This window comes from Electrophorus electricus, chromosome 5 (genome assembly GCF_041902795.1).
Source record: "Electrophorus electricus isolate QZ-2024a chromosome 5, ASM4190279v1, whole genome shotgun sequence".
In the NCBI taxonomy this organism is placed as follows: Eukaryota; Metazoa; Chordata; class Actinopteri; order Gymnotiformes; family Gymnotidae; genus Electrophorus; species Electrophorus electricus.
Window position 1 is genome coordinate 6197179 of NC_137501.1, and position 23084 is coordinate 6220262.

At 46.5% G+C, this 23084-nt stretch overlaps 2 protein-coding genes across 6 annotated transcripts; both read left to right on the top strand.

The window, feature by feature from the left end:
• Positions 1-2: 2 nt before the first annotated feature.
• si:ch211-225b11.4 (tRNA (32-2'-O)-methyltransferase regulator THADA) lies at positions 3-14055 on the top strand. 5 transcript variants are annotated; one of them, XM_081713948.1, is made up of 31 exons: positions 3-212; positions 323-503; positions 745-831; positions 946-973; positions 1075-1223; positions 1378-1497; positions 1624-1744; positions 1924-2063; positions 2286-2370; positions 2507-2643; positions 2867-3064; positions 3287-4004; positions 4233-4385; positions 4504-4613; positions 4830-4990; positions 5237-5391; positions 5969-6127; positions 6331-6473; positions 6683-6817; positions 6952-7056; positions 7263-7463; positions 7791-7941; positions 8526-8763; positions 9470-9709; positions 9892-10096; positions 10334-10522; positions 11332-11579; positions 11788-11958; positions 12360-12626; positions 13024-13226; positions 13419-14055. In XM_081713948.1, the coding sequence occupies exons 1-31, from the start codon at positions 82-84 to the stop codon at positions 13655-13657; spliced, it is 5568 nt and encodes a 1855-aa protein (XP_081570074.1). In that variant the 5' UTR covers positions 3-81; the 3' UTR covers positions 13658-14055. The 5 variants fall into 5 exon arrangements, with proteins under 5 accessions (XP_081570074.1, XP_081570075.1, XP_081570079.1 ...); XM_081713949.1 differs by having other exon boundaries at positions 13030-13226; XM_081713953.1 differs by lacking the exons at positions 13024-13226; positions 13419-14055 and having other exon boundaries at positions 11793-11958; positions 12360-12534.
• A 1998-nt stretch (positions 14056-16053) lies between these two features.
• pik3ip1 (phosphoinositide-3-kinase interacting protein 1) lies at positions 16054-22967 on the top strand. The gene is made up of 6 exons (XM_027002889.3): positions 16054-16499; positions 16878-17006; positions 17348-17464; positions 18858-19040; positions 19248-19326; positions 21529-22967. Exons 1-6 carry the CDS (start codon positions 16391-16393, stop codon positions 21746-21748), a joined length of 837 nt encoding a protein of 278 aa, XP_026858690.2. The 5' UTR covers positions 16054-16390; the 3' UTR covers positions 21749-22967.
• The last annotated feature ends 117 nt before the right edge of the window (positions 22968-23084 follow it).

Consider the following 23084-nt stretch of genomic DNA (forward strand, 5'->3'; position numbering starts at 1 on the left):
GACTAATGGCAGTCCACGGGGAAGAGGCTGGTTTTGGTTAGGAGTGTCTGCTTTAAAACTTAACGAAGAGGCTGTGCCACAATGATTTCTACAAGTTCAGATGGCTGTCAGTCTGAGGCACTTCTCCGTTCATTTATTTTAGATGACAGCATGTCGCCACACGTTAAAGACACGCTTGCGCTTTTCTTAAAAATGCTCACAGAGAGCGTCAGGTTAGTGTCATTCCAGTTAGTCAAATTCCTGCCCTGCAACACTGCCAGCATGTCGTTTGTCGAGCCTGTGTGACAGGACGCTGATGGTGTCGTGCTGATTTTCTTGACAGGACCACCGTGAAGCGAACTAAGGAACGCACCCTCGAAGAGGCATCTCACACGCTGAGAAAAATCCCGGTTCCCCTGCTTCAGTCCCTAGAACCCAAGCATCACCGGCGCCTGGTGCGGCTCCTGCTGGCCCTGCAGACGGAGGAGGGGAACACATCATCAGCCTGTCGCAAACTAGACCAGGTAGGCCCGTCCTCCCCGTGGGGCATGGAGTGCAGAAGAAGCACAGAATACTGTAAATGCAATGCACAGAACACTTCATACCAAGCGCAGTCACAGCGATATATGGTCGTCTGCACTGGCGGGTCAGGACCAGTAATGTGCGCTTTGGTGACTTGTCATCTGAGGTGGAGTTGTATAAACTGGCCAAACTTTACATAGTTTGTTAGAATAGGTTTTGTTGTCTGGATTTGTACCCTTACAGATGATGCAGCACTTGGGTCAGGTCGACCAGTCTTTAGTTTTTGAAGCGGTCCAACAACGTCTTCACAAAATTCTTCAACAAGAACAGGTAAAGAGAGATATTTTTGAGCTTTGTTCTGCAGATGATTTTGAGACTTTTGAGTTTGGAATACAATGCAAAAGTTCACTCATTTAATGCATAAACTTAATTCTTAATTTGCAGGTGTTGTCAATAAAGGACCTTCAGATAGGTGAACTTTATGGGATTATTGTATTTAAATATGTGTTATGTGGCAGCTTTGACTTCTGTAAAGGAGTCTGTACTGTATATTTATTTTGTATTTCAAAACAGTTTGTATGTTTCTGGAGGACAGCGAAGCTGGGCGAGAAGTTTTAAGGCAAACTTGCACGTCACTGCTACATAAACTCTCGGGGTTACTCCCTGTCATTATGAAAGAGGAAGCCAGCAGAAATGGAGCTCTGTGTTATCAGACTGTTAAGGTGAGACCACGTTGTTTTCCACTTAAAACTGGCGGATTTTGTGTTGGTGGGGTGTGTGGATTTTCATTAAACCTGTGTGTGTGTGTGTGTGTGTGTGTGTGTGTGTGTGTGTGTGTGTGTGTGTGTGTGTGTGTGTGTGTGTGTTTTCTTCCAGGTTTGTCTGCAGGTGTTCCAGCTATTGCCTGAGCAAGTGTCCCAGCTCGTGTTTGAGGGTGAGGGTGATGTTCCTATGAGGAGGATTCTGGGCTTCCTTATGAATATTATCCTAGGGGAGGTTAGTGCCTGCTGTCACAGTTGCATTACCAGAAATGTTATACAAGCATGTTGTGATTGAAATGCATGTAAGTGGTTTGCTTTTGAGGACGTGTGTTGATGTTTAATCGCAGTTTGCGTTTTTCAGATCTCCAGCAGAGACACACGGTTGTTGGCAGGCACTGCTGTTGCCATGCTCATCTCCACGGCAACAGACAGTGAAAGTGGAAGTTCATCTTCCTGGAGTCTTCTGCAGGTTACGAGCAGAGGTGAGCTACAACACCGCACAAGGAGCATATATATATATATATATATATATATATATATATATATATATATTGTGTGTGTGTGTGCGCACATGTACATGTTTCTTTGTGTGTGTGTGCTTGTGCGTTTGCGCACGTACATGTGTATTTGTGCACCTCCATGTATGTGCATGTGTTTGTAGTGCAGTGGAGTTTAACAGTAGGTAGGCTCCAGGTGGACTGTTGTCCCAGGAGTGTGGACGCTGTGGACAGGCTGGCTGTGGTCAGAGGACTACTCACCTGTTGTAGGAAGGACATCCTCGTCAGCCGGAGCAACTGCAACGTGAGTCACCGCATTGCATGATGTTAGGCGCTGATCCAGAGTCCCATATGGATCAAATGAAGTTGTGATGATGTTCTGTCAGGCTAAAATGTGTAAGATGTTCTCATGCTGCAGGCTTTGATGGTTTTATTGGTTTGATGGCTTTACTGGTTTTCAGTGTTGGAGAATATTTCCTTTGATGACTGTCTCCACCGACTCTCACATCTTACCTTCTTGTCTCAGACCTGTCTGCTCCTCGATGGGCTGTTTCCTCTCATCCCACCTTTGTGCGATGAGAACCTGGACTATCACTACTATGTGTTTCAAGGTACTCAGATCTGAAGTATTAGAAAAGGCGTTATTCTGCACTGGTTACTTGTTTCCCAGATCTGAAGTATTATGGATCATTGGAATCTTTTGGATTGAGGGGACAAACATTTCAGAAGTGCGAATTTTGATTGTAGTGTTTACCATGTGGCTGAAAAGCATGAAGGAATGTCTCCCCGAGATCTGGGAGGTGACTGGCACACCTGTTCTTGGGGAGACCTCAAGCCTTCGACACAGACTTGCACAAATCATCTGGACCAATGCAGAGAGTCCAGTAAGTCAGCGCAACTTTGGTTTGGGTGTCAGGTTGTAATATAAATAGATAAACTAGAATATGTATGAATAAGAGTATAATATGGCAATATAATAATCTACTTGCCATAACCGAAGCAATCTGCATCCCCAAGAACATGCAAGTTCACTTCTATTATTGTTGTTATTTATATTATTATTATTATTATTATTATTATATTTTTAATTCTCACATTCCTTTCCAGGTAGAGGGTGTGAGTGAGTTGGTGCGTGCTGCCTTTTGTCTGTTTCTGGAGATCTATGATCTGGACTGCCAGCATTCTGGAGTCACTGAAAAAAGGCTTTATGTGGAATTTCTGCACAGGATGGCAGAGCTGCCCTGGGAGTCCAAGGGCAAATACCCACTGCTCAGTGCCCTGTTGCCCTACACGGGCACAAACACGGTCAGACATGTTTGTGCAGACTCAATCCTGCTTTAAGGCCTGTTGTAATGGATACTTTGATGGTGTTATTAATGGGAAAGAATTACTTTAAAAAGCAATTTAGTTTGTTGTTTATTGGTGCTGTTTAACGTCTTTTATTTCATTCTTCAGAAGCAACTCAGTATGCATGCTTTGGCAGTTTGACTTTGGAGTGGCCTTCATCTGTGACGTTGTCTCTTGTAGGTTCTGGAACAGTACCCCAGTCTTCCGTCACATATTCTTAAGTGCCTCTCCATCAATCATCTCGCTCCTTGTGCTGCTGAAATCTACAAATCCCTCCTTCAGGAACAGAGACGGGAGCTCACCGTTGGTCTGTTAAAAGAAGCCCCACCCACCGAGCACTGCTTGGCTGGTCACTGGGCGCTGCGATGGCAGCCCACAGTCCTGAAAGCTCTGACCTCGGACGTAGTGTTGCTGCAGAGCAATGCCTCCAGCTACCTCCTGCCGTGCACGGTGCGCTCCTTCCCAGGAGCTCCCGACACCCTGTTGCCTGTGCTGGACACCACCTGCCCCGGACACCTTTGCGCGTGGGCCCGCATTGCAGGCGCTCAGCGGGCCGTCACCGGCCGGCCACCCTGGGCCTCAGACGGCTCCTTCTGCCCGGAGACCCTCCGGCGAGCGATGTCGTCGCTGGACGACACAGTCCGACTGGCAGCTCTTAACATCGTCTGCTGCAGTCCGAAGACGAGAGAGGCTCCATCGCAGGTGGAGTATTCCGCCATGAGGGCCTTCCTGCCTTTAAACCTGAACAGTGAGTCCTCCACCTTTCGCCAGCACCTACAGGCAGGGGTCAGGAAGTTCCTGGTGCGCATTCGAGACAGCTGTATGGCGAGCCTCAAAGCCCAAAAAGGTAAACGAGGGCCAAGCGAGGAAGAGGAACATATCCTTGATCAAGGAGTAGGTAGGAAGCGACTCCCCTCTCCTTCTCTATTTTGTTCTTGCTGTCACAAATCCATGATACTTTTTCTTTAAGCCCGCTCTGAGACCTGGACATCATGCCATCCACTAGTCGATTTTGCCTGCAGTAGATAACGTACAGATTACTGTAAAAAAAAAACAACTCACGGATGAATGTTCATTTAGATATGCCATTTTAAACTGTAAACAGAAGGGCCGTATCCTTCCGCAGAGTTCGTAGACTGGCTGGCTCGGCTGGCTCTGGGCTCTTGCGCTCCTGGGAACAACTTCCAGAGGAAGAAGACAGCCCTGCTTTTGCTGGCTGCTGTTCTGGAGACCTGCTCGGACTCCTGGAGCCCCGGCCGGAGGAAGGGGCAGCCGCCGGGTAGAACCAGCTTTTCCTCTTTGCCTCTTCTCTTAACTGAATGAACATTTTGGCATTGTTACGGAAGTTGTCTAATGATTCTTTTTCCTGCCTGACATGCTTTTCATTTCTTTTTCAGCTAACATGGCTGTCCTGATAAACTGGGCAAAAGAGAGGGGAAAGTGGGAGCTTTTCTCTAGGTCAAGACAGCTGGTCCTGATTGGCTGTTTGGAGGACACGACCAATGAGGTTAAAAACTCGATTAAACGGAAGAATTTCAATTAAAGAATTCGGAATTAAAATTGTTTTTAACTTTGCAGTATGTGTGCAGAGAAGGCACTGACTTTGTGTCCTAATCCAGTGTGAGCGCTCGCGCTCTCTCTCTCTCTCTCTCTCTCTCTCTCTCTCTCTCTCTCTCTCTCTCTCTCTCTCTCTCTCTCTCTCTCTCTCTCCCCCCCCCCGTAGATCCGTGAGCAGGCGGCTGAGCTGCTGGCCAGGTTTTGCCCCCTGCCCCTCGAGGCTGACGTAACTGCCGCTCTCCTCAGCCGGGCTGAGTGGCTCCTTCACAGCCCACGTGTGCCCGAGGCCCAGATGGGGGCATTGATGACCAAACTGCTGCTACTGAAGTGAGTCAGCCAAGAGCTGGCCTGACCCACTTACTTACAGCTCCTGGCTGGAATACTGTAATAATGCTTTTCTTACCTTTTGCATTTTTACTGATGATTTGTTAATGTTAATGAATCAGTTTAAAGTCTGATTTATCCAGAAGTGCTTTGGTTTCACTCGTATAAATACGGACTGCTGGTTCATGGCCCCTACAACATTTTTATTGCTAAACATTCATACTGGTTCATACTGATCCCGGGCTGTAGATGTGCATCTCTGGAAGGTTTGGTGGGCGGAGCTCCGAAGCAGGGCCATGCGCAGTCGGCCATGCTCGTCAGACACTTGCTGGAGATGCTGAGGCAGCACTACCTTGCTGCCAGACAGGACATGGTGCTCGCCTCTCGGACCGCACCGCTGCATGGTAACGCACGAGTGCGCGTGCGTGAGAGATATGTAATTACAAGCAACTCGCTGAAAAACATTTTTAAAATGTTAGTCAGTAGCACACCCTTCCCCTAAGCAGATCAATCTAATAACTTTGCCTACATGCACATTTAGGGAGTATTGAAGGAGAGTTTAATTAAGACGTTCTTTCTAGCACATGATTGTCTGCTGCCGTTATCGTGGTTTACTTTAAATTAGTGATATGTGATATGAAGGGTAAAGTGAAAACAAATAATAATATGCTCATTAAATATAATTGATGTTACTGTAACAGACACCGAATGCTGGATTTAACATTAGCTATGTTTCTATATATATATATATATATATATATATTAGTCCCTAAAAGATGTATATCAAAGTCCCTGTCAATTCTGACTTCAGTTCTGATTTCTGAATAAATATTTTAGGCATCTCCGCAGCACAATGTTCTCGCCCAATTTCTTTCTGTTACTGAATCAATAATGCTACTTATTTCATTTTTAACAACCAAAAACCTTCCATACCTCACCTTTTAAGCTGTGGTGGGTTTGTATGTAACTGCATGGCTGTAGGTGTGGTGAGTGCTCTACAGAGGCTTCTGCTGGAGGTTCCTGGTGCTCTCTCAGAAGCTCTGGACCATAGTGTAGTAGCAGAAATCCTGACCCTGCTGGAGAAGATCACGCAGCTTCTACTGGGGTTGCTCTCTGGAGACCAGCATACTGAGGAGAAAGGTGAGCTCTCTGCAGGGTCTCGAGGCAGTAACCTCCCATAGCGCACCTGAACACATTCACAGAACCGAGCTCTTGACTGCATGCATAAATGTGTACTTCGTTATCCATGATTTAATTGACTTCCTGCTCAGTTAAAATATGGTTCATATTGCTCAGTTCGGGCAGTGTTGCTGCAATGTTACTGACATACCTGGGTTTTGCAGATGTGCCCCCTTCATTCTGTGACATGGGGAATGCCATCAGCTCTCTGATTGGCCGGGCGCTGCTGGACGAGGAGGGGGTTGAGAATGTGCTGTTGTCTGAAGAGCACAGTCTGGTGCTGACCTGCTGCTGGGTCTCTCTGAAGGTGATAGCCTGGAAATAGGATGACTTAGAAATCAGTTACACTTTTTTTTCTTTACCATGTCCACTCCAAACAACCTTCACTGCACATAGTAAACAAGTATAGTAAAAGCGATTAGTGGTTTAGGTTTGTTGAATGTAAGCGGAATTGGCTAGCAAAAATGATTACTTCTGCCCCATATGTTTCAGTGCAAATGTCTCTCTTCCTGATAGGAAATAGGAATCTTTCTTGGCTCTGTGGTGGAGAGAATTCTCTCAGTGACCTGTACAAACACTTTGCTCACTGTGGAAGAATTGCAGAGGGCATCAAAAGTATTTAAGGACATCATTCTGAAATGTAGACACTGGGTAAGCACAACTGCACCGACTGTCACAGAGTTTTGTTTGTAGAAGTCTGGTGTTTTCATGCCTTTTTTTCATAATCGAGTATCAACAGAATGCACATCATAGACCTCCGTTATTGAAGAGAATGTTTCCTGCAGGGGGCAGTAGAGGGCTGCTGTATTGGATTCACCAAGTTCTGTGGTGCTCTCCTAGCCAGCTCTGATCCAGAGCTTAAGGTGATCCCTGGCCACATATTACAGCAGGTACGTCACCATGTTCTTCCGTACTGCTGCTTCATGTCTCTCTTACGTTTTAGTGTGAAAGTTTTTAATGGAAAAAAAGTTCTCAATGGTCGGGCGGGTCTTAAGCACACGTAAGTAACAAATGTGCAAAAACGCAACATGTCCATGGTGACCGTGGCAAACCCCAGCACACTTCTTTCCCTCAACTGCCCCATTCTCACCCCCAGGGTCTCGCTGTCCTGCGCTCGCCCTGCGGTACCTCTGTGACGAGGCGGGGAGCGGGGCTACCCGTGCTCATTCTGTCCGTGCTGGCTGCAGAGGGATCCAGCTGCCGTCGCCCCCTGCTGGCCCTCAGTATGAACATGCTGCTGGAGACGGCCAGGAGCACGCTGCCCCAGGCCTGGGACCAAACCCTCGATCTGCCACAGGTGCAGCCTCCCTTATCCGTTCATAGGTCCATACAGGCTACACGGCAGGCCTGGCATGCTGGGTGAATGTTGGGCCGGCACCGAACTAATCCTGTAATTCTCTTTTGGAATACGCTACACAATGTCCTCTAGTGTAGAGTTGAACTCTAATAGGGATCGTTACATTATTCTAAATGTGTTCGTTTTTATGTTGATATCATTCCGCTATTATTACTAACTTTGTAAGGGCAGTAATTCAACATTGGAATAATTTCAAATGTGTACACACACACACTCTTGTTCTCTGTCTCTCCTTCTCTCTCGTCCTCTTTCTCTCTCATATCCCAGGTCTGTGCAGTTCACACACTGCAGGCTCTGGTCAAGGGATCCAGCCTGGGTCTGTCTGTCCTTCAGTACGCTCCTGCTGTGGCCATGCTGTCGCTCACGCTCCTCAGCTCCCCCTGCTGGGCCATGAGAAACGCTGCACTTCAACTCTACAGTATGCAACCCTTCCTCCAATTATCGTGGCCGTAGCCAGATTTTTCTCTCCGCCCCCCCCATTTTTAAATTTTATTTTATTGAGGACAAAGAGATTGAGACAAATAAATAACAAGGCAACAAACAATAACAATGGATGGTCTAATCTAAAGGGGCTAACAATGAGCAATATCAAAGCCCTGATTTATAGACCTCCTCAAGCTTTTTACATCCATAGCCTCAAACACGGCTCACACGCGCACACCCCCAAATAAACACTAACATCATTAACAAAATAATGATTTAAAGGACAGATTAGACATGTTTTTAAACATGTTTTTAAATGCACATTTCTTCCACCTAGTATTTTATTGAATGCCGCCTTTCAAATTTGGCATATTCTGCTATCTTCAAATGTTCCTGGATCCACTCGTAGATCTCAGGAAGACTACGATCAAGACTAAGATGAAGACAGCGCTGTCAGGGTTTTAGTGGGCGAGGGAAACGTATGGTTACGGGTGTTTATCTGTGTCTGCGTTGGCAGGGACGTTACGTGTTCTTTTATGTCATTTCATGACCTCTCACCTTTTCCCCCCCCACCCCCAGGCTCGCTCTGCTCCAAGATGCTGGGTCAGCGGCCCGCTGGTGAGGATGTCTCCGCCCAGTACGGTATGGGGCCGCCTGCTTTCTTCCACCGCTACCCCGACCTGCAGCCTTTCCTGCAGGGGGCGCTGGAGTGCGCCGCCGCCAAGCTGCGGGAGGCCAGGCTGAGCCTCCAGCCCTCGCTCTACCCAATCCTGACCCTGCTGGCCAAACTGCAGCCTGGCCACCACGAGCAGGCACGGTAGGACTGATTCCCTGAGTCCTCACATCTTGTCAGGAGCTTCCACTTTGTATCAGGTGAACCTAGAAGGCTGTTCTTGATTTTATAGTCAGCTGTAAGCTGTGCTCCACCACTCCCGGCAAGTGGTGCTTTTAAATTTTAGGCTTCTTACATGAGTAATGTGCTTATGGCCACTTTTACTAAACACGTTTGATGTTTATTTATATGGTAAATGCACTTGTAAATAAAAAATAACTAATAACTGTAAATAAAATCTAACACACACACATGCATTACAATATATATAAATTATACAGACATCACAGACAAATTATACAGAGCCTACTGGAAACATGGAACAGTTGTGCAGACAAGACCATCATGTACCTAATAATGTTTTGCTATATGTTTGTTTCTGTTAGTTTTTCTATTTACTTTTACCAGTTTACAGGTTGATTTGTGAATTATAATGTATGGTTTATAGATATAAAGCAGACCGTGACCATGTGTATCATCAAACAGATCTTTAATTCACTGGAGACCTCAGCAGTCATCCAGTGGGACTGTATTCTGAATAAAGCTGTCAGATAAAAGGTCTAGAATACTGGGAAAAATGACTTATCCCTGATACGTGTGGGCCACTGCTCTATTTCAGAGGAAATTAAGAGTTAGCCCTTTAATTTGTGTGTTTGCGTGGTTTTTTGTTTGTTTGTTGTCTTTCCTTCAGCACGCTCTCGGGCTTCTTGCCACCGTTGCTCCAGCTTGCCGCTAGCCCAATCTATGGAGTCCGAGTGATGTCATCTAGAGCCCTGGTTGCTATGATACCACCCCCAGAGTATCTGGCAAGCGTGCTGCGATTGGTTGAAGAGCTGCCCGAGTCACCAGGCAAGCCGTGCTGTCACAACGGCGTCCACGGCCGACTCCTGCAGATGGAGGCCATCCTGGGCAGAGCTCTGCGCACTGGCAGGTGAGTTCTCCTGCCCCCCAAACAGATGGAGGTGGTGCAGACACCTTCAAGGCATCGTTCTGCGCAATACACCATGTCAAGGTGTTTCATCAGCCACTCACTCACTAGTCGCACAACTGCCAACGCGCTTTCGCGGACCGGGTGTAAGTGCCAAGTCTGACTCCCTGTAACACTGTGTCCAGCCTCTGCCGGACCTCTCTCCATGGCGTGGTACAGGGACTGGAAGCCAGGCTATGGCTGGTGTCCCCGGCTCAGCGCTGCCCCCTGGTGAAGCAGTCGTACGTGGCCATGCTGGACCTGCTGAGGGAGGGCTGCTCCGGGCCCTTCCTCTCCCGCCTGGGCTCTCTGCTGATGGAGGAGATACGCCGAGCTTCACACCCACTGGAGGTGCAAGAATAATCAGCGCTGGGCCTTCGGATGGCCCCTGGAACGTACACGGAAAGCAGGAGTGTTGCAAAGAATTCCGGGAGTTTACGTTGCGTCTTTGGGGCCTAATTAAATAATTTGCAATATCTCAGAGATTCTTCATATGTTGTTTTTTCAGAGCTTCTGCATGTGGAGTGTCTGGCGTGTGTTTGTGTTCCACCCCGACATTCTCTTTTCTGACACCTCTCTTATGATCAGGTCGGCTCCGCCTCCTTTCACCATACCGCAGTGCGCTTTCTGTGTGAAGACCCTGAGACAGCCAGGCAGGTGTGGCAGAACCTGTCCGGCGGGAGCATGGTCACACGACTCTCATTGGTCAAGTGGGTGAAAGAGGGCCGGGCCTGGAGAGGAACCGGCCTGCAGAGGGTGGTGGAGAGAGAACTCCAGGTGAGCACAAGGAGTCCTCTGTAAAATGACCTCTAGCTACACTTCAAGGCTGAAAAAATAACATATTATAATAACAATGCAATTTAAACCAGAAGAACAACTAAGGCAGCATGTTTCTACATGAAATCATGACTTTATTCTTTCCATTATGAACTGTAGCATGTGGCGGCCCATGTCGTTATTTAACCCGACACACAGGAAGGAAATGAAAGCTGCACAAGCCATAATGCACTGCCCAGTGGGCTCGAATCACACTGCGGATCTTTGGTCCGCTGCTCCTGTTTTTGCCTGATTAGGGTGTGTTTAGTACGGCCATTGTATTCAGTAGTCCTTATGCGCAGGCCAAGGTTTGGCCCTGTCAGGTTTTCCCACCCTAATCCCATTGTGAGGGAGCTTTTTTTTCATTGAGCTAAATATTTAACCAAACACGCACACCTGATCCAGCTCTCCCTGTATGAGATTAATGACTTCATAATAATGCTTATCAGGTACTCGCATCTCGCGCTGCAGCCTCCGAACGCGTTTCCATCCTCTGTGTGGAGTGTTAAATGATGTGGTGAAAGGATGTCCTGTAGGTTAGAGTTAAAGACCTTTTGGCGTGGTGCATTACAGCGACTTCATTGTACTGCGTACAATCTGTCTTTCTAAACCGACATGAATTTCTGACATTTTCTTAGGAAACACATGGTCTTAGTCCTGCTCCGGGGTCCAAGATTAGCATTTTAATCAATAATTTTTCTAGGACGTTATTTCAGACACACAATGTCAGGTTGCAGGACTGCTTTGACAACAACACAACCTTTGTTCAGGCCAACCTGAAGGAGGCGCTATTGCACCGCGATGTGGAGTTCAAGGAGGCGTACTTGACCGCACTGACGGAAGTCATGACCCCTGACGGGTTGGGGCGAACCCAGCCTCGGCCTCCGCTCTCCGGGCTTGAGGAGGCTGCACTGCAGGGGTGTCTGGAAGTCCTCCTGCGGGACTTGGAGGGCAGTAGGGGAGGTCCACAGCTCCTCTCCCAGGCTCTCAATGCTGCCAGCCTGCTCCTTTCCCAAAGGTTAGCTTTAGTCTAAAGTCAGTTACAGTTACTCCACACACTCTGCCCTTCTGTTCTCCATGTTCTGTAAGCTTTCTGCGTCTTTTGAATTCTCTCTCTACCTTGTCCGTCTCCCCCTTTTCACAACAACGTCTTTAATGGCATGTTGCAGTGACCGAGTACGACATGTACGCACGCTCAGTGCTGTGTGTGGCTTTCCACCTCCCAGTACAGACATGGCCCTGGTCCAGCGCTGGTGCGTCCTATTGGAGACCCACAGGCGTGCCGAGGCCCCCGAGGCTCTGCGGTTGGCCTGTGCGCAGGCGCTCTGCCTCACGGGAGCTGCCATGGTGACCAGCGGCCTGAGGGGCACATCTACCTTAAAGACCCTCAGCATCAGGTTGGATTTCGGTATCACATAATCAGGAGACTCGGGCGTTTCATTGTTCGGTATTTACAAAGTGGCGTGAAATGTTCAGTGCAAATAATTGGAATCTGTGACTGATGAAATACAGTTGCAAATGTGGAAAGTTTACTAGATTTAGCGGTGAGGTCAAGGGCCAGTTTTATATCTCTCATCGGCCCAGTGACACTGTACGTTAGTGTTGTAACAGCTGTATAACCGGCCTAAACAATGAACACACTACTCATCAGCTTCCCTGCTGTCTCAGCGCTCGCGATAAGTGGCCAGTAAACAGTCTGCAGTCCACTGAACAGCCTCGCTGGGCGTTCGGTACGAATTGTAGTTCATTTAATTGGTGTAGCATGCAGGTGTACAAAAGGCTGTTTGTGTGTGTACAGGTTGATCAGTACAGGTGTGCACCTACTTCAGGATGAGAGTCAGCATGTGAGGGCCAAGGCGGCCATCTTCGCCTCCGTCCTCAGCCAATCCCAAGCAGGAGAGGACCCCCAGAACTGCTTTCTCGTGCAGACCAACCAGTCACTACATTCACTGCTGGACCTTCTGCTGGGGGAACTGTGGGACGGTGAGGGCACTCTGCAGGCCCTGTTGAGTCATCTTCCAGAGTGTAATCTCAGTACCCTGCTGCAGGAGGCCCAGCTTGCACGGTGAGTTCACACGTACATTCTAGGTTACGCATCATCAAAGCTCAATAATTGTGCATTAACCCTTAATATCAGCAACCCAATGGAAACATTTGGGCTCTTTTAGGTTTATTGATTGATTGATTCATTCATTCATTTTTTTAATGAAGGCTGCATTTTTGAGAAGAAAAGTTTTTTTTTTTTTTAAAGGATGAGATGGTTGTCTACAGCCTCACACTTCGTCTTTTATTTCACTGTTGGGGGCCATTGGTCCCCTGGTTCATTGTGAGGGGAAACAGTGAATAAATTAACACACTAACACACATCATCAGTATAAAATTCAGTGTAGTTGCAGATGATGAGCTGCTTGTACCTGGGGGTAAGCAGATGTGTCTCTGCTTCTGCCCTGATTACTTGTCAGATGCAGCAGTCTGTATGAGCAGGACGAGGCGAACGTCTTTCTGGAACCCTCCGTGATCTCTGAGACTGTGCTTCCCTATTTGCTCTGCCTGGCAAAACGATACCCAGAGTCCACTTCTCTGGCCGAGTGTCTTGATGAGTGGGCACGGCAGAGTGCCACTTCTATTCGCGAGAATCTCAGCGTCTGCACAGGGCTTCAGTTCGGTAATTGCCACAGATAACGTCAATAATTAAGTTAATCATAGTCCTTAACCTCTCAGTACAGTGTAATCTAGTCATAATCATGCACGCTTAAATTTTTAGTGGAACTATACAGAGAACTGTGTAGTATCAGTTGAATCTGATTTTCTAGGGAGATTTTCTAGGGTGACAGTGGGCCTCTTGTGTGTTGTCTAGGTGAGTCCTTGGATGCTGATTGGCTGAGTGTGCTGATGGATCCACGTTTCCATGGTGCCCTTTGTGGCTTGTATGCTAGAGCTGCTTTCTTCCTGCAGCTGCTCAGAGTCTCCGATAACCTCCGACCCCTGATTGACCCCTTGACCTTAGCTCAGGACTTGCTACATTCACACAAACAGCTTGGTTTCCATGGAGTATTCCTCCCAAGCACCTTTATCAGCTCTGTAAAAACACAATAAGCAGAAATATATGTAAGATTGGGCAGAAATAATCCAGACACTAAAGGTAGTTTGAAATGGTATTAATCTGTCTAATTGGTGTGCCCTGGCAAAAGTTTTAATACTAAATTCAGAGAAAAGCTTGTTTTGACACAGTGTTTTTATACATATAAATACTAATTGCGTTTTGGTTCACCTCAGGATTTTTTTTTCATGCGCATGCTTTTGTAGTCTGTGCTTGTGTGTTCATTTTTGATAGTGTTTCAGACTTTGGTTTTACTCTGAACAGTCCCATGCAGTTTGTGTGAGGAAGCTGACATGATTTAATCCTCTTTTATTTACAACTTGCACTGATGTCTATTTCCAATGATGTCTAACTATTTTCAAAAATCTAATAAATGTGTCCTTTTTAGAATATTTGTCAGTTGGTTATGCCTCTCAAGCAAACCGGTCACAGTCAGTGTTGCGTCTTGTCACAATCGAGTCCTTGAGGACTCTGGTAAATGTTCTGCAGGTGTTTCTGGTACTGGAACTATGTATTGTTTATGCATCCAGCTCTGACCTGAGATGCTCAACACCATTTGAACAAAGCTTTCCAGCAGCCTGGCTTGCCTGGCGCTCACCAGACCGGTTCTAGCTGCCTCGTTCCAACCCACAGCGTCTCTCCAGTAAGTCATGCATCACACTTGTTCAGATTCTCTCTCTCTCTCTCTCTCTCTCTCTCTGTCTCTCTCTCTCTCTCTCTCTCTCTCTCTCTCTTTCCACATTAACCCCTGTGTGATCATGTTTCTTTTGCAGGGACAGTGTGGCTATCAGGCGGTGATGTAATGGTCACAGTAGAGCTGGGCTGTCCTGGGCTGAGTGACCCAGCAGGCAATGCAGCATGTGTTAGGCCTCATTACGGATCCATCTGCCAGGTGAAGCGTGCACTTTCTGTCTCCAGCACAGCACTGGAGATGATTTATTATGCTCCGTAGCCTCCCGAAGCGTTTGTGCATTAACAAATGACTTCATGCGTTAAGATCCAAGGTTAGAATGTAGCTGCGTATCCAAGCAACACAAAAATTTGCATCCCTGCAACTCTGTCTCTGTTAAACAGTAAGTAGTGTTGCTTTGAAGCGTGTGTAGTGTTCAGAACTTCAAATCTTTCAGAGGTTTTACTTTTTCTGTAGCAGAATGGCTGTTCTGCTACCCGCTTATTTTGCTTGTTTGCTTGGACTATATCCATTTTTGTTCAAGCTACTCTTAACATCTCAGTTTCCCACCAGGATAGTCCAACATAACACCTGATTTGTAAGATTTTATGCAACTAAATTATTACGGTTTACAAATTGTATCTCCAGATCAGTGCTAACACACGAGTCCCTAAATGTGTTCTTCTTCCTGGCTGGAATGGAGGCTTAAACTGTAATTGCATAATCATGGGCTGCTTTAGCATGTTTCTTCAAATTTTATTTATTTTTTTATAAGTAAATACACGAGTTTTCTTCTTGAAATTTAAGAAACAGACCGTGCTTTGCAAGAACGACCGAGTGCAGTGAGTCTAGAGACTAACTGTAAGGCCACTGTAAGGGAAAAAATGCCCACAGTCCTGTCAGTCACGGAGATCCGTTAAGCACCGTGAAGTTTTATTTTGTAAACTTTGTATATTCATTAGAAACATCGAGGGCGTGCAGGCAGCGAGTGTGAGCCTTTTTCCGTCTGGCAGGAGTGCGTTGTGGCACAGGAAGTTGAACATCTGGCCTAATTAAAATGACTTTACTGCGATTCTGCGAAAAGCTGTAGTAACTCAATATATCGCAGTTCGATTGCACATGCTGAAGCATAGACGTTTTGAAGCCAAAGCTTGTTACTGTGTTTCATTTTCTGGGTCAGCAGAGGTTGTTTGTGGACAAATGGGCGTACAAGTGGGACTAGATCGAACAGGCTGCGTACGAAACAGCCTGAATCGGGTATTGAACCGGGACGTATTGCGATATGGTCTTCGTTTTACAAAATGTTAACAGAATATAGCTATTGTAATGCGCTATATTTTCGGTATGTTTAATGTTGGGTGCGTTGTAAATGGTTTCGACAATGATCACATTAGAACTTGATATTTGAAGTTAGTTTAGTTAATCTTTATCTACCTTAAGCATAAAACACAGAAACGGCGAACAAACTAATACCAAATGCATTCGAACGGCCAGGGCAACAAAGCTCCCTCTTTCACCCAGAGTCCAGTGCTTGGCGCCTGGGGGCCTTCTGGCTCTGAACTCCCCTCTGCTGCTACCAAAACAAAAGGGACAGTTTTGTTTTTCGCCCCTCTGCAGGTATATCAGATTTTATCATCGAGGATTGATTTAGGCAGGGGATGCCAAACCATACGAGAGTTGTTCTAGTCATCAGCGGGACATGTCTAACGTAGGAAAAAAAAACATCAGCTTGTGCCACAAGCTGACCGCGCGGACTGCGACGTGCCGCGCGTGCTGCGCGTCTTTGACCGAGCCGGGCGTCGTCGCGAGACGCGAGAAAGCGCGTGCGAGGTTGGTGGTTCTAGGACCTCGAGGACGTGGAGCGCGTCGACGCTGCTGCAGAGGGGAGTTGCTCCTACCCGGAGAGGCTGTTTACGAGCGAGGAGGCACGCATAGCTGGCTTTACGAAAACAAGTACAGCAGAACAGCTCGGGAAGCAGTGGGAACAGGACGCACCCACCACAGGGCGCTACACACGGGAAAAAAGGGTTTTTTAAAACACATTTCACGTTGATTCAACATGAATTGCAACTGTTTAACGGGCATTTGGGAATTTAAAATGATCCGTCGCTTGCACTTTGTTGTTTTGTTGAGCGCTGGTTTGGTGAATTGCTCGTCTTTTATTCAAGGTAGAATAACCTTTCTTTGTTATTGCGTTTGGGGAAAGTTTCTAAACTTCTTTAAAGATGTTTGATTTTGTAGGAATTATTCTATTTGCTGCTTTCTGTTTTCATGCGATGCGTAATTTTCCCAACATTTTTACATTCTACTATTTAAAACGTGTTTTGAATAGCACTTTGAAAACTCTGTAAAACAAAACTTCATCTGACGTTGTCTTTGAATTGTGCACTTGCATTTAACCGATATATGGTTAACTAGCCTACTTGAAATCTTTGTCTTTGTTGCTGCATCTATAATAAAGGTCTTTATGCAATAGTATAATTTGACGTCGGCAATCCAGGGCAGAGCTACTATTTCCAGTAACGAACGTTTTTGACATTTTGCAGAGTGCCTAACTTCCAGTGGTGTGGAGTACCGGGGCACTCAACAGAAATCCTCTTCGGGGAACATTTGTCTCAACTGGAACAACGTAAGCAGGGACTATGACGTCACGAGTCACGCAGACTCCGACTCGGGTAAGAGTTCTCGGTTTTCTTGCGTAGAAAGTTAATATTCTAATGGGTGGGCAAACTAATAAAAGTTAGGTTTGAATGTTGCGTGGGTTACTGAACATCTCTCATAATAAAAATCTAAATAAATAATTAGTATTTTCCTATATTTGCCACGTAGGAAAACGTCAACAAGGATAGTGCATCTCAGTGCACATCTTGTTTAAGAAAAGCAAATGAACCATGTAGCTACGTAGCTGTCTGCTCAGCTGGGTTCTGTATAGTTTACACAAGCATATTTTATTAAGGGACCACACTTGTGTTAAATCAGCACTGTACTATCTTTTGTACCCTCTCTTTCTCGCCAGGGGTTGGGGACCACATCTTCTGTCGCAACCCCGATGGCTCAGATAGACCCTGGTGCTATGTTTCCACAACAGATGGACGAACCCTGAGAGAGGCGTGTGCCATTGACCCATGCCAAGGTAGCCATCTTAGTCCTGCTCATCTTTTCTCTATGCGATACACAAATCATCTGCAGACATAAGCCTATTATTGCTGCAAAAAATATTGCCTGTTAAAACTTTACCAATAACATCTATAAGGAAAACATTAGTTTAGGTAGTATTAGTGTGTTTATTTACACATGAATTTTGGAGCAAAGATGGCTTATTATATCCAGCCACAAGTACACTGTGCTAGGATAACTCCTACTGATTCCACCTTTATGGTCTTGTGAATGTGCAGTATATAAATACATCTTCATCTAAAGTTGTCACTAGGTGCATCTGGACTTATTTTAAGTGTTATTTTAAGCTTCGGAGAACCTGACCCTCTGTGGAGTTTATCCTCATCAGATAGCATACTCCTGACCCTGCAGTGTTCATGCAGTTACTCATGGGGCTGTAGACTCGGGTTGGTGCCTGAAAGTTTAGTCCTCAGAATCAAGATTGCAGATAAATTGCTGTAGAAATTGGTTTTATCAGGACTGAAGCTGCTTTCGAAGTGTTGTCTAACATTATTGTTAGCCAAGGTGGATCAGCAACAATGGTAACAGAAGTCTTGGTCCTTAGTTTAGAAAGTTTAGAGTTTAGGCTCAGTTTAGAGAGACAAAAGCCCATGTGCATAAGGGAAACTTGTCTGGCAGCTCCACCAGAGTAGGGGGAAGAGCTGCCCCGATGGATTCTGATTGGGAGAAAGTGTCATTCTCTCCATAGAGACAGATGCTGATTGGTTGGGTTCTGTAGTGACCTCACATCATTTAACTCTAGGGGGGGGTTTGTAAATATCTAGAAAGGGAGGAGGGGGGAATTTGGAAAAGGAAGTCAACAGCAGGATCTCAGCTCTGGTTTCTTTACCCTCCCACATGACCAGTAAAACACACACTACAGAGTGCTTTCGTCTGTGAAGGAGAACGTCTGGTCTGGTCTGGTCTGGTCTGGTTCGGTTCAGTTGACCCCAAGGCAAATAAATAAATTTGAATCTTAGTGTTTGCTCAGCCTGGCTTGTAATGGTGTCTTATCATGGCTGACATGTGGACACTGACTATTCACTGAGAAATGAGGAATACACTGAAAAGTTCCATTTGAACCTCAAACACTGACATTAAACGAGAGATTACCCAACAAATGACAGCAAACATAATTGTTGGCCATTAGGAACAACAGCTTCAATATTTTTTTCAGAACTGTTTTCCAGACCTGAATTGGTAGAGCTAAATCTCAGTCATACATCCAAGTTATTCCATTGTTATTGATCGACTGGCCTTCCCGTTTGAAATGGATGTTTCTGAAAACCCCGAAGCAACAAAGACGCGAAAAGTTGTCAGGTTTCCTGAATCTGAATATGTAATTAGGCGAGTGATCTTTTACCCAACAGACCAAGCTATCACAGTAACCTCTCTGGCCGGGCCTGACCCTTCACCCCGGTCCTCCTCTGAGGCCTTTGAGTTGGCCAAGCCCCCCTCTGTACGGGCAGAGGACGCAGTGGTGCAGCCAGTGATGGGCGTCAGCCAGCGGGTCAGGTTCGCTCCCAAGAAGAAGAAAGACCTCGGGACTATGGGTAGGTATTGTGATGAGGATTACTGTGGCTGGTTGCCAAAATCCACCACTCCCAACCTGTTCTGTTATGGCAGAGGCACTGGGTGTGTTTTAATTCTCAAACTGAAGCTGGTCCAGGGAGGGGTTAAAAAGCGTTTTGACCAAAGCCTGGGATTAAAGCTTTGCTCTGAGCTCCCTTCTCTGCTTTCCCTGTTGTGCACTCTTACAGGTTACGTTCTGGCCGTTCTCATGATGGCCATCATCATCTTATTGGGAGTGGGAATCACAGTGGGCTACTTCTACAAACGGTGAGCGCATGCGAACAAACGCATACGTCACAGTCTGTCCAAGTGAAAAAAAGAATATTGCAAAAGTGAAGAGTAGATCGTGAAGTTAAAAATAGGGACACGCACAAACAACCCATTTTCGAGGTATGGCAAGTGAAGATGAGGCGGTACAGCGTGGATGGCGTTTGGCAGTCCGGCTCTAGTGTAATGAATCACACACAGCAGTGGTTTCGTTGGTTTGCTGCTCTGTTGTGGAGGAGTTTGGAGAGTTACAGTGTGAAATGCCACGTGTGGGAGTGGTTGTTTTTGGAGCTTCAGGGCTGGCCGTGGTATAGGGTTGAGCGAGTGTGTTTTTCTGTGCAAGTGCAGTTAGGGCAGAACAGGCACACATGCACACAAACAAATGTACACAAACACACCCATAAACATGTATTCATACCACCCTGTATGTCTGCCTCTCATATCAGCAACCCTTTAGAAACAGAACGGAAAAAGGGAGAGTGAGCACCTCCTTTCTGTCTATTTATAGAAGATGGTCCTCTGTGTTTGTGGAGCGAGTGGGAGGTGATGAGTGCCAGGGTAGCTGTGGCTCCAGATCAGTGCTGCAGGAGGCAGTCTCCCCCGATCAAATATTAAATGTCACCACTCGCCCTATAGATGTTTGCTCTGAGATCAGAAGACTCTGCAACACGGCATGTTGAACTCAGTTTTTTGCTTATCTCGTGTTCCCTTTACATGGTCTCAAATCAGTGGGCCCTTCCTCCGCGATGGCGGCCGCGTCTCGTCCTGTTGGATATAGCAGCAGGGTACTGGACCGCTACTCTCATCACCGTTAATCGTCCGCTGCAGTAGCTGATTGTTAGTGAGTAGAGCAGGCTTCACAGGGGCCACACGCCCATTGGACACTCTGGCACTAGCTCTTGTGTATCCTCGTAGCTCTACGATTTCCTCCCATATACCCTCAAGCAGCACACTAATGGCTCCTACACGGCCAACATTACAGCAGTCTTTTATCGACATTTTAAATATTTTTATCGGTAAAAAGTTGCTTCCCCGTATTCCAGTGAATTAGTTTCGATTTGCACGGCTTGTGCAGCGCTTGGTGTTCATTTCTGGAAGTTTAGGGTTCATTTCAGGGTTGGGGTTAGTTCAGAATGTGCCCTTGGTTTGGATGATGGGCCAGGAGAGCAAGTCAAGGCTCATTGCTCTGAGTCTGCCAGTGAAGGGAGCAGGATGGGTTATGAAACACACAACAAAAACAAAACAGGCTCCAGTAGTGGTGGGTGATGTGTCAGAAATGTTCTCACTTTACTGAGTAATATCAAGAAACACCTACAAAGTATGTTGTGTGTACAATATAGTATAGTATGTGTAATATTTTTTTCTGAGGTTTTCTAACAGGTTTGAACAGACACAATATTCTGGTGAAATTGTCGCATTAAAAGAATATTCTTATGAAGCCAATCTGTGGTTTTATGTAAACAGTTAAAAGAAACGGCGGGAAAAAAGCACAGTCCTCTCCGTATCTTCTAAATATATACTTTAACAATTTTAGTCATCACTGTTTTTTAACACAATTCACAATTCAAAAAATGCAATGCGTCACAAGAGTATTGTGACAATGTCACAAGTGTGCTGTCATAATTTTTCACCAGACACACAAACGGAGACAGAGAGGAATGTAAACAGAATTTTAAAAAGTCTATAAGAGAGAGACAATTGAGGAGAGGGAAGAGAAAGATGTATTTAGTAGGAGTACAGTAGTAGGACATGTTTAGTAGACGTATTTAGTAGGAGTACAGTAGTAGGACATGTTTAGTAGACGTATTTAGTAGTATTGTCTCTCCACACCACAGCAGGCTGACGGGCCGAAGCAAACTCGCACTCTCCCATTCTTCGCCGAAAGTGCCTGACTTAATCAAGCGTTCTCGAACATAGCAAAAGTCCCTTCCTGAAGAACCAGATTTTGACTGATTCGCTGCGGTGATGAATGCTCCAGGAAGAAACGTGAGGTGCAAAAAATGAGACCAAAAGCCGCTGAGGGTTGAATAACCAGAATACGTAATTAAGGTCTCTTGCGCGATGTGATCACCAGCACCTCCGAAATACGCGAATATTCTGCAGACGCACGCGGTGCGCGGCTCACTCCGTCGTGCGGGTCTCGCTGTGTTGTGAAGGTGCAAGGACTGAGGTGTTGACCTGAACTTGTGTTCTCCTCCACAGGGGTCGTGACCTGAAGAAGAAGCATGAACAGCGCGCGTACGAGCGCGAGATGCACCGCATCACCCTTCCGCTGTCCGCCTTCGCCAACCCCACCTGCGAGTTGGTGGACGAAAACGCCGTGGTGGTTGTGGCCGAGTCTGGCGAGCAGACGCCCGGGCAGGGCACAGTCGAGGGCGGCGGCGAGCCGCTAATCGGCCCCGCCGGAACACCTGGGGCCTGAGAGCTCGGCAGCCACGGCCTGTGATGTAGCTCAGATCTTGATGGACCAATAACCCACCCCATGCCCTCTGGGTCTCTCTTCTGGTCTCACAAGCCCTTTCCGTGAATGTCTACAGCGAGAGGGAGACAGGAGGCGCCCCACAAGTGAATAACGCTCTCGTCACCTCAGCAGCGAACCACGAGAACGCATGAACACTTTAAAATATGTAACGGGGACTGTTTTAAAAAGCAACACGTTTCAGCATTTTTGAGTGTTCTCCCCAGCTGAGCTTCCAAAACGGGGCTTGACCCTCGACCAGAGTTCATGTGCAGACTGTAGCACAATGGGCTATTAATGTGAGAGGCCATGTCATAACGGCGCTAAACCGAAGCGGGAAAAGCCCCACAGTTTTCCCGTTTTCTGCTGCCATTTGTGTCCGGGTCCACTGGGAGGGAAGAGAGCGGGGGGCCAAGGGGACCCTCTGTGTGAGAGGCCGGGCCTGCTGGGACTCCTGACCCTGGGCTACTCGGCTGTACTGCTTCCCGTCGGAAGCCCTGGGGGTCAGCTAGTGATTCTACGCCTCGCGCTGCCACTGGCATTAGTTGGGCACCTTTTTAGAAACCCACTTCTAATGTCGGGCATCGACGGTAGTGTTCAAGAGCGGGGTTTATTTTGTTCCTGAGAGCAGGAAGAATGGAATAATGGCAGTTTCCCCAAACATTGCCAGAGTAGTGTTGAATGTGTTGCCGTTTTGGAATCCCGTGTAAAAGCTGTTGAAGGACTCTTGTTTTGCGTCTGGATGGAGGGAAATCTTTGCGACAGCCAGCTAGGCAGGCAGGGCAGGGGTCGCTTGAGCCATGAGAAGACGCACACATGCAGCTCCATCTCTGGACCACTTTCATGTGAAACCAAGCCCTGAACAGAGCATTCATCAGTAATGTCTAGGCAGAAAAGTATTGCTTGGTATTCACAGTCTGAAAAGTCCAAATTAATTTTAGCAAATCCATTTTATATGACCCAGACCCAAAGAAGAAATAAGCCTGTAATCTTGGAACCAGCTGACATTTTACATTAGGGAATTTTATCAAACTTTGATTGAATGCTGCATCTTCCATTAGGGAGGTATAATGTGATAACTGGGGTTTTCATTTTGCTATTCTGTTTTCTGTACTTGATATGTTACACCTGCAGCTTTTTAGGGCTGTGACTGGCAAATAATAATAAACATCCTTCCTGTGTTGATCTTTGTTCTGCTCCCACTAGCATTAACCATTTTACACATGACATATAGATACCTAAAAATAAAAACAGGCTGGTTTTTTTGGTCCTGGGGTCAGAGCTCATGTTTGGCTCCTGT

Coding starts and splice junctions, on each gene's coding strand:
- si:ch211-225b11.4 (XM_081713948.1), top strand. CDS start 82: ATGATTTCTACAAGTTCAGATGGCTGTCAGTCTGAGGCACTTCTCCGT. Junction 4,386..4,503: donor GAGGAAGGGGCAGCCGCCGG/GTAGAACCAGCT, acceptor TTTCTTTTTCAG/CTAACATGGCTGTCCTGATA. Junction 4,614..4,829: donor TGGAGGACACGACCAATGAG/GTTAAAAACTCG, acceptor CCCCCCCCGTAG/ATCCGTGAGCAGGCGGCTGA.
- pik3ip1 (XM_027002889.3), top strand. CDS start 16,391: ATGAATTGCAACTGTTTAACGGGCATTTGGGAATTTAAAATGATCCGT. Junction 17,007..17,347: donor TCACGCAGACTCCGACTCGG/GTAAGAGTTCTC, acceptor CTTTCTCGCCAG/GGGTTGGGGACCACATCTTC. Junction 17,465..18,857: donor TGCCATTGACCCATGCCAAG/GTAGCCATCTTA, acceptor TTTACCCAACAG/ACCAAGCTATCACAGTAACC.